Below are 11,415 nucleotides of genomic sequence, written 5' to 3' on the forward strand. Positions count from 1 at the left end.
ACCCCTGCCTGGACAGGCAGCTCTGGCTCATCTGCCTTACTTCCAGTAGCCATCATATCCAGTACTACCTACCCCATTAGCAGTTTCTGAATTAGCCAGAAAGACTCAGCCATTTCTAGACCTGTGTTTGCTCTATTTGAGGACTGTTTTTGTCTTCAACCTAAACTCCAGCAAGCACTGGCAACTGCTGGTGTTCAACAGACGGCTAGGTCACGTGTACCTCCCTCCATAGCCACACACAACAGGACTTTAGCAGAGTTCTTAACAACAAGCCATGTTATTCCATTCATCTCTACTTTTCCTCTTCCGATCTTGTTACCTATGTTGAAAATACACAAACTTGTCTTACAAATATACCTCAACTAACTTTAAGACCCAACCTCAGCAGAGCTAGGTCTGTAGGGAGACTTTTAAATTCCCCAAGTTACGGGTTCCCATTCTGCCTGGTTCCCCTTGAGAGTGGCTCTTGGACCATAATCTGTTTTCTCCTCAGGTCTCTGATCTCCAGGGAGCTTGGGACCACAAGGCCAGCACACAACCCTGTTACCATGCCTGCACAGAGAGACTCAGGGGATCTGCTGAATGAGAAAACCAGGAAGAATCAGTGAGAGCAAAGCTTCCTTTCCATCTCCACTTCCAACACCTGTGCTTATGTAGTTCCTGAGAAGTCAGGAAAAGCCTTCAGAGTGAAAACCTTTAGGAGACAGGCAAATAGGAAGAGGGAAGTAGAGAACAGATTAAGAAGGGAAAATGGATAAAAAAGAAAATGAGATCACAGACGAGGAGAAGGCAGGCAGACAGTGACCACCTTCCTATCTGCTGCTGTGATGACACTTAAAAAGCCTATCCTTAATGTGATTTGAAACCCTAGGAGCCATCTTAACATAAAAATAAAGAATTAAGACACTGGGGCATGATTATTTCACTGGGGAAAAAAAAAAACACATACTGATATTTTTCAACAACTAATATGTAAAAATGCTTATTTTATCTCCATCTTGTTATACAGGTTAATCACACTTACAGCCTTGGAATAAATCCATGAACCAATCATGCAAAAAAATCAACAAAACATGACCATGCAGAAGGAAAGAAGGTGGCAGCAAAGCTCTCCTGTCACTGTGAGGGACAGTGGGAATAGCCTTCTTTCCTTTCTACATCAATGTCCGAGCCTTACCCCAACTCTCTCCTGCACTGACAAAACATTTCACTAGAAAATAGAGTAATGAGAATTATGTTTGTTGTTTGAATATTAAAATCAAAATGCAGCTTAGGTTTTCAAAAAGTGAGTTGCATTTGAAAATACTGATCATAACTTAAAAAGGTATTTCAAGGATTTTACCAGCAGAAGGGTAAATGATTAATTTTGAATTAACTGGCAGAATAGAGTAATCGTTGCATGGCATTTTTAAATATCAAAATAGAGGCAAAAATACAGTCAAACTAAAAGTAGTAAAATACTATGTAGAAAATACAAGCAATGCATCTTTTACAGTGAATGTCTTACTGTTAATTTAAGCCTGTTTTACAAAAGCAGGAGATGCCGTACTTTATACTGTTACAGACAAAACACATTACCATAGCACAAAACCAACTTCTCTATCTATAGTATTTACCAGAACAACTAGCTGAAGCAAATACTTATTTGCTTACATCTGTAGATATGATGGGTGTAATTAATTGTTCAGTTCAAAATGTACTGAACATGGTACTTTTAATGATTTAGGTGTACCCAGCTTTAGTTCTCGGAGCAGACTAAAAATAGTGATTTTAATTTATTCCTGCTGCCTACAATTACCCACAACCATGTATTTTTAAATATTTCCAGCCTATAAAAATTACTAATTTTTGCCACTTGTGTTTATCTGCATTTAGACTTTGATTTGGATAAATTAAGCTCTCAAGTGTTCCTTGCTTTATGAAACTCTGCATGTTGTACACTTCAACACAAATAAATGACTTGTACCATTAGAGGTTTAAATAATGTAATGTATTTCATGCTCAGCCTGAAGCTGGATTCCAATGAAGTTGCTAATGCACGTAATGATTAAGTGTAACTCAAATACTAACTGTGTTGTTGAAAACATGACAGGCAATAATTTGGTCTATTATATTCTGCCATTTAATTGCCTAGTACAGACATTCTCTGACACGTTATGAAGCAATGATTTACAATTATTCAAGCTGCAAAGGTCAGAAAGTGACATTATAATCATCTACATAGAGATCCCTCTAATGCACAAAAACTAGGTAATCACACATACACACACACACACACACACACACACACACACACACACACACACCAGTTTAACTGCATTAGTAACTTTCTATTTAAGGTTTCCTAAATCTACTAGAAATAAACATTTCCTAAGCACACCAATGCACAATTTAAATTTTTCTGAAATCTTCTCATAAACTCAGATGTAAAATATTTGGAAAATGCTCTTATTCTCTCCCAATTACGCAAATCATATTCGACTATTTAACTAACTACATATTCATCAATCAAGACTCGACACAAGGAAATCTATCGATATAGCATAGCCCCTAATTTACATGTACTGGATTTATGCTTCTGAAAAATGACATACAAACTTAGGTATCATTTCTTGGGTTTTCAGAAATCACAGGACTACTGTGAGTTTAATTCTTTCAGATAATTAGTACTGAGTTATAACAAGAACCTAACTGGATCAATTTTACCCCATCACCAGTTTTAGGCACTTGCTTTTCCCCATTACACAGACACGGTCAACAACATGTGAGTACAACAAATTATCCATAGATGAAGGGCAACAGGGAAACAGTAACACCATTTACAGTAAGAATAAAACAAAGAAATGAGGAAAGGTTTGAATACCAGAATACGAGAGTAAGACTGGATAAGCAATCTTTTATCAGAATGTAAATTTTAACAAAAAATGGAAAATAAGTGTGGCTAGATGTTATGCTATTACACGCTACAGAAAACAACCTAGATGAAAAATAATGAATAAAAATTAAAGCAATAGAAAAAAGACATATACAACAAAGAGCAGAAAAATAACAAACAGAAAAGGATAATCAGGAGGAAGAGCAACCAGGAGCCAGGAGGGCCGGCTGCAGAATTAAGTGTGTGACCGCATCACTTGTAACTTCCATCTCCCGTCTATAAACGGGGACAGCCAAAATGAACTAAAGACTAAAAGCCATCAAAATCAGCAAGTGAGACCAATTTAAAATAGAGCAGTTATCACTGAGCACTGCATTATACTAACATTCAGAATACAATGCACATTGGCTTGTTAATTTTGTGTGTGGTGTGGGATGCTGAGAAGTGATACTGGGCCTGGTACAGGTTAGACAAGAGTTCTACCACTAAGTTATATCCCCAAACCTCATTCAGAATCATTAAAAATTAACAAAATATGTAAAATGACTTTTGGGGATAAGATTTTTCACATTCTCAACAACTAAAAAAATAATAATAAAGACAGATAGAGGATCATGAATTTAATTAAAAGATGTGTCTGGCCTGTTTTTTTGTTTAGTTTGGTTTGGTTTTGGTTTTGGTTTTTTGTTTTTTTCGAGACAGGGTTTCTCTGTGTAGCTTTGCATCTGCCCTGGAACTCGCTTTGTAGACCAGGCTGGCCTCGAACTCACAGACATCCACCTGACTCTGCCTCCCAAATGTTGGGATTAAAGGCATGTGCCACCACCACCTGGCATGTCTGGCCTATTTTCAACGCAAAAAGTAGCTAAGTAAAATGACCAACTCCAGTGTTTGCTTCTGCCACACTCAGCACTATCACACTACAGCTGAAGTCCATGTCAACTATGCATCAAGAGCTAAGACTCTAGAACTTCTCTACTCAGACTTAGATGTAAAAAAAAAAAAAAAGACCACCATAAAGATCTACTAGAACTGGAGAGGTGGTTCAGGGGTTAAAGAGCACTGGCTGCTCTTGCAGAGGACGTGGATTTGGTTCCTGTCACCCACATCATGATTTACAATCATCCATAACTCCAGTTCCAGGGGATCTTCAGCCCTCTCCTAACTTCTTGGGCACCACAGACCAAGAATATATGTGTTGTACAGACATATATACAATCAAAACATTCATATGCATAAAATAAAATAAACTTTTTTTTTTTTTAAATACACCAACTACACAGGTCAACAAAGAAGACTCTGCTCTCCTGGAACTAAGAGTGAAACAAACAGCTTTGCTCTTTCTCTGATTTAAACCATGAAATGTGCAGCAAGGTGTTCCTAAGGTGAGAAGACCAACCTTGCCTACACAGAATGTCAACCTAAGTCAGAGCCAGACAGTAGGAACTAGACTTTAAACTCTTTCAGCTTCTTCTGTCAAGGTAATTGAAACCTGCCATACCGTAACCAACATCTGCCAGCAGGGGATATGGAAGAGAACATCTTCAAATTACTTACCTTGAAGATTATAATAATAATAATAATAATAATAATAATAATAATAATAACAACAACAATATAAATCCAATTGCAACAATTTTAAAGGCAATTGTTATGCTATGTGGAAGTTGATGTTGTCAGAATTGTAAACTGTGTCTTAGTTAAACGCACAGCTCTCATACATCCTACACAAAGACAAGAAAAATAGCCAAACAGTACAAGCAACAGCTACCATACATTGAGCTCACTGGATGGAACATACCATTTCCATAATTTCACTGTAAGAAAACTAGAAGATAGCCACTGGTGCACAGCTACCATACATTGAGCTCACTGGATGGAACATACCATTTCCATAATTTCACTGTAAGAGAACTAGAAGATAGCCACTGGTGCACATCTGTAATCCCAGCACTCAGGAGGCAGAGCCAGGCGGATCTCTGTGAGTTCAAGGCCAGCCTGGTCTACAGACCAAGATTCAGGGCAGGCAGCAAAACTACACAGAGAAACCCTGTCTCGAAAAACCAAGAAAAAAAGAAAAAGAAAAAAAAAAAGACAACTAGAAGGTTACTGCAAAGTTAGTTCAGTTTTATAAAGTTATTTCAAAATTGTGCCTACCTCAATGTTTTACACATTATTCAACAGGAATATTAACCAGATAAGGAAGAGGTCATTAAAACAACTTCAAAAGACTGAGACTAAGATACTATCTACTGGAGAAAAGAAAACAGTACAGAACCTTCTGTTTGTGACAAAATAATAGAATTAATGTTCCTGAAAGATCACTTTACCTTTTAAAGCATGATTTTGTAAAAGGTAAAATTTATAGCAATTAAAGCTAATGAAGAAGTACAGCATACCCTGCTTATGTTCAGGAACTAATGGGTCCACTGAGCATTTGTGAGATTATTTTGCCATCAGTGATAATGAATTGACACTGTCAGCAATGTTAATGTACCAATATTCTCCAGTGTCAGTAATAAGAACCAGTTCCTGTTTTTTTTGTTTTGTTTTCCATTTAAACTTTTATGATACTCTCCTATACCTAACACATGAGACAAAGATACCCCCAAACTTAACACATGAAACTCAGAACCACCAAAGATACCCCCCCTTACCTAACACACGAAACACAGGCCCATCAAAGATACCCTTTCCAGAATATTCAATTCCTAGTTCATTACTGTTCTATTAGACTTCACTGTTCAATCCTCCTCAGCTCACTGACCTTCAGAGCTTTTGACTATCTACCTGCTAAAATTACTGTATGTGTATGTGACTTTTAAACTGAACTTATTTTTAAAAAGAAAGGGAATTATAATTTCCACAGGGGGTGAAGTTTAAAGGCTGCCCTAATTTTCAAATCTAAATACTAAGATCTAGAATGTTTTACCCACATACCGTACACGTTGTTGCTTTCTGTCGCAAACCTAAGATTCAAAAAATTAATATTTACTTATATTCTACATCCTGGTGCTCAATACATGAACTACTAGTGCAACATTTCCTCTGTCTTCAGTAAGCAATCAGCCAAGGAAAAGCACAGTGTTCGAGTTATACATTTAGAGCCAATATATTATAAAATGTTTCTGACGCTGTGTATGCAAGATAGGATTCTTTGATAAAGTTTTTTTTCCACTTTCCAATATCTTAGTACCCTAAATTTTAAAAATGGATAAAAATTAGATTTCAACTAACCAAATGTGTAAAAACTATTTACTTATTTTTCACAAATGGGAAAAAAACTGCTTACTGCTTCCAAATGTACATTTTTACTGGAGTCAGGATCATCTCCTATAACTCAGACAATAAAAACAGGAAATGAGATGTCTTTTAAAAATCACAAGCCCTATAGAAATTAAAATGAACCACTTGGGACTTGCACAGCTCAACGCAGTAGTAACAGAACTCATTCTCCAAATGCTCCTGAGTAGCTTCAGGGCAAAGGTCCATCTTCATTTACTTTAGCTGCAAGTCACTGAACCATCAATTTGGCCAACGAATAAATCACAGACCATGGTTGATAAAATTGCTTGCAAAGTTATTTGTAAAACTATCTTAAGGGTCAAAAAATGAAATTGTACCCTGGGAAAATGTATTGTCCAATAAAAAGTAGAACTGCTCCTGACTTAAAGGATATTTACATGGTCATGTAAATCTGAAGGCCCTTCTACATAAGCATAATATATGCATACTGAATAATTTAATTGGACCTATGAACTGCAAATTTCTTAAGTTTCATATAAAGTGTTTTATATGATGTACTTATTAGTTAATTTCTCTAGCATAATAACATTAAAATATATTTTAATAAGTAGAGTATTAAAATCCACCTCTGAATGTCCTATAATACACCATATATGTCATAGCATTTTAAAACCTTTTAAACATTTCTGCTAAATTAATTAGTTTTACATTAAGGCACCTCAGTGCTTTCTATTAAAGTAACATACCTGAATGACAATTAAACACTATGAATGACTCTACAAAGAACCATGAATTGAAAAAGGAAACTAGTTTTGAAATCACATGACACAAAAATACATTATACACTGTTTTTACCACATCATCCCTCAAATGATCAGTAACCAGGCATCTGAAATTAAATCTTTTGTTTTTCCTTCTAGAATATGTCCAATTGATCCAAAGAGCCATTAATGTGATTAAAATTAAGGCAGTATAGCAGAAGAAAAAAATACATATGCACTCCTAAAGCTATATTATCTGGGGGGATTTTTGTCTTTAAATGGAATTTATAGTTCTCTCTGGCAATGTGAATGAACATCCTATAATTTAGTCAATTTACAGATTACAGGTTCAAATTGACCTTGTAGCCCATAAAATTGCTCATCTTCAGCACAGGATTAGGAGTGGGAGAAGAATGTCATAACTGTATTGAAGGAATTTACCATAACAAAGGAAAGGAGGGTACGCACGCATAATTTTCACCACTCTTACTCATACCAGTTTTGAATTCTCAAACAATAGATATCCTGCACACGGCTCCTGGTTCACACAGCAGAGGTGACTTCAATTTACTCACCCACAGACGTGACACTTGTACTCCCTCATCCCAAGGTGCCTTTTCACATGGTTTCTGGCATCTCCAAGCTGAGCTGTTGCAAAATGGCATATCTTGCACTTGAATGGTTTTGATCCTGAGTAAATTTAACATAAAATAAGATTTGGGCTTGAATAACATATTACTAACAGACTTTTAAATTGGGGGGGGGGGGGGCGGGCGGTGGTGGCACATGCCTGTAATCCCAACACTCAGGAGGCAGAGGCAGGTGGATCTCTGTGAGTTTGAGGCCAGCCTGGGCTACAGAGCTAGTCTAGGACAGGCTCCAAAGCTACAGAGAAACCCTGTCTGGGGAAAAAAAAAAAAAAAAAAAAAAAAAACCTAAATCTTAAGTTAAACCTTCAATGTAATTAAGAATTTCATCCCCAAAACAGAATACATGCATTCATTTATAACTTTCTTCATCCCATAATTTCCTCACCTAGGTTTTAATGTTTTAGTGACTACTGCCAATTCTCAACAACATTTCTAACAAGATTTAAAGTCAAAAGTTGAGGGGTCGGGGATTTAACTCAGTGGTAGAGCACTTGCCTAACAAGTGCAAGGCCCTAGTTTCTATCCTCAGCTAAAAAAAAAAAAAAAACCTAAAAATAAATGGAAATAAAATGACCACAGCTTAAAATCATCACACTTCCAGACTTTTCATGTCATGATTAATATCTATTTTGTGAAATAACTCTTTCAATGTGGTTAGAGTAGGAAATCTATAAATTTCAAAAATTATAAAATAGAAATAAAAAATTTCAATCATCTTCAATCAATAAACCTTTGTGCAGTCCTGGAAAAATAAAATCCTCCAAGGGGGGGGGGGGATGTTTGAAACTAAAGCACTCAAGAAAAATTAGGCTCTTAAAGTTCAACTTAATTCTCAAAAGGTGACTGCAAAAATTAAGCATTTAATTTTAACTTTCCAACAGAAATTTAAAAAAGAAAAAAGGAAAAAAAAAAAAAGCTAACAATATTGCATGGCAGACAAGGCTGTCCAATGACAATGAGTAGATTTCTTAATACTTCAAATTTCTATGGTTAGAAGTAGATGTAAAATGTATCTAACACCTGAATGGTTCTATCTAGTTAAGATTTATATGATTGAACAGCAAAAGCAGGTTGAGATTTCAGCTTACAGCAATCACATTCCATCGATCATTTTAGAAAAGCAGTTTATTTAAATAATCCTGATAAAGCCTATCATGACTTTGAAACATCATATGAGAGATAGAATCCCATAAAGGAACTTTTGAAAGGTAAAAGGATCAATCTATCTGTTGCTTTAAGTAAAAATGCTTTTCAAGGACAATTTGGAAATTATTAATAAACAATAGTATCAGGACCTCAAATTCAAAGGATAAAACTCCCCAACATTTATCTGCACGATGATCTGGAGAAACAGATAAAAGCCCTAGTGGCTTCACTCAGACAGCCTGAGTTCTGGCCAGCCCCGCTCAGACAACACTAAGACCACCACGAATGATGGAACAGAAGCAGCCCAAAGTCTCAGGGCTCGTCAGTGCAGGGTAGGGATCCATACAAATCAGGAATTCCGGTAACTGTTCCACCTAGAAAGTCAGAGAGGCCTTGGCTCACAGCTAGCATTCAAGGTAGGCTGTGTTAGTGTCTCCTTCCTATGTCATTAGCATTCCAGAATCAGCTGAGGAAATACTCTCTGTAAGAAAAGGAAGTCTTTCCTTTTACTTCACTTCCTTAGAGATAATATTTCTTTTTTTACAGTTGCTATACAATACACATTATGAAATGGATCCAGGCATATGTTTATAACATAAAACCTGTAAAATCACATATTTCTAAATTTGACTTTCTCTCAGATGTATTTTAGTATTAAAAGTATCCAGAATTACCTTAAATAAATCTATTCCTTGGAGTAGCTTTATCCTCAGAAGCTTTTTCTTTTATTTTAATTTGGTCTGTAGGATTTTATGAAGGGAGAAAAAAATAAAGTGGTCCTAACTTCCCGGTACCTGATTATTTATTAAACAAATCCCAAAGACCTGAAAACTCAGTGTGCCCTCAGATGTAAAAGGTCATGCCTCTGCTGCATTCTTACTGCTGTGCATACACAGATGCAGCATTAACATTCAGAAGGAAGGACAGGATCCTTCAGATCTCAGAGAGGGGAAAAGTAATGCAGATGCATGTATATTATGCAAATGCTTGCTGACTGTAGTCTAAACCCGAAGTGTTTCCTAAGCATTTAAATACTTCATTCATTCATTCGCTCATCCACTTACCCAACCAACAAATTATATTGAATGAAGTATGTGCAGAGGAAGAAGTGAATGAATTCAGTCCCTTCCCACTGTGCTCGGTCTACAGAGTAACTAAGTGTCTTGGTGGTCTGTATGGTCTCTAAACTGTTCCTGAGTTACAGACACCCAGCACTAACTTGGAACTTTCAGTGAAGTCACACACCATATATACCCACATAGGAACATTTTCAAAGGGCGTAGGTGACCAGAGTACTATGAACACAAACAGAATGGCTTCCCAATATCTTCACGACATCTCCCATGTCCTGTGACATATAAGCTGTAGAAGAATACTGCACAAGAGATAACCCCTGCTCCATGAGCTCTTCTAATCTAAGAGGGAAAAGTCCTGCTAATCAAGCAGAGTGCTTCATACCACAAATGCACAAGAACTGAGATGCTTTCTTCCTATGATTCCTGATAACCAAAACTCATTTCTTCAGAATGCTGCTTTTATTATATTAAGAATAATTAGAACAGGTTACAATAAAACATTCAGCAAATTCCAAATATGGAAATGAATTGGAAGAGCAAGCCCTTTTCCAGCTAAGCCCTGTATTACTCCTTCATAGATAAGAGCAAAGTACCAGAAAGTCATCCATTTTAAGATATTCCAAGAAGAAAATAACATGAAATTAAAACCTGAAGACCTACTTCCCCCAAAAAGGGACCAGCAAAACTGACACGTGGGCTGGCACTCCATACTCGGGAGGGTGCTCTGCAGTGCTCCATAGTAACCAGCAAAACTGACACATGGACTGGCACTCCATACTCGGGAGGGTGCTCTGCAGTGCTTCACAGCACTGTAAAAATGTACTTCCTGGTAACACCAACAGAAGATCCAAGCAAAAAAGTATGCTAACTTTTACTAGATGTTACAATCAATAATGTAACTTATATAAGTAGGGTTACTCTGTCACATATTGATAGTTACCTCACTTTCACATCCACATTAACTTGATTTTAAATGCAATTAATATATATAGTCAAGGAAGACTAATGGACTACATTCTGCACTTAACCTGGTAGACATTTTCAAATGGCACAAGTGACCAGTGCAAACCTATTTTGCATTGTAAACGACTAAATAAATCTTAATGGATTAAGAATGATCAGCTATCAACACACAAGGGAAATTAAGTGCTGAAATGCCTACATTGATTATTTTAAATTATTAGCCTTACTCTGTTCTTGAATTTGTATGCTTTTAGTGAGCTTTAACACATTTACAAGACTTATTGACTATAATTACAAGAGAATTCAAGTAATGGACACATCAATTATGAGCAACATGTCTTGACCAGACAGTTGCATAAAGAATTCTAAAAAGAGCTCCATTAGCATCTTCCTCTTAGTTTTATTCTGCTTTATCTGACTTAAGAGGGCATGTTAAGAAAACACATATTATCCATGCATAGGAACAGCCTGGTATCTGATATCATGTCATTTCAGGATGTGAGAAGCAACAACTGAGGTACCAACAATGCAAACCAATAAGCACTTAAACGTCCTCCAGAAATTGCTCCACAGCATGTAGCTCGTGGAGAGCAGACCCACACAGGGCCTGTGGTGTTTATATTTACCTGAACTAATCTCCTGTTACTTTCTTTAAGGGAAATGTTTGATCTGTCTTTAATCAACCTCAATTACCAATA

The 11,415-nt window shown here is 36.5% G+C and overlaps 1 protein-coding gene across 1 annotated transcript in view; it reads right to left on the minus strand.

Moving 5' to 3' along the window:
* Znf407 (zinc finger protein 407) overlaps positions 1–11,415 on the minus strand; it is a 410,446-nt gene that overhangs the window by 362,278 nt on the left and 36,753 nt on the right. The window contains exon 3 of the mRNA XM_036204673.1: positions 7,458–7,572. Coding sequence (XP_036060566.1) covers positions 7,458–7,572 — 115 coding nt within the window. The remainder of the gene's footprint in view (positions 1–7,457; positions 7,573–11,415) is intronic.

This window comes from Onychomys torridus, chromosome 13 (genome assembly GCF_903995425.1).
Source record: "Onychomys torridus chromosome 13, mOncTor1.1, whole genome shotgun sequence".
Lineage (NCBI taxonomy): Eukaryota > Metazoa > Chordata > Mammalia > Rodentia > Cricetidae > Onychomys > Onychomys torridus.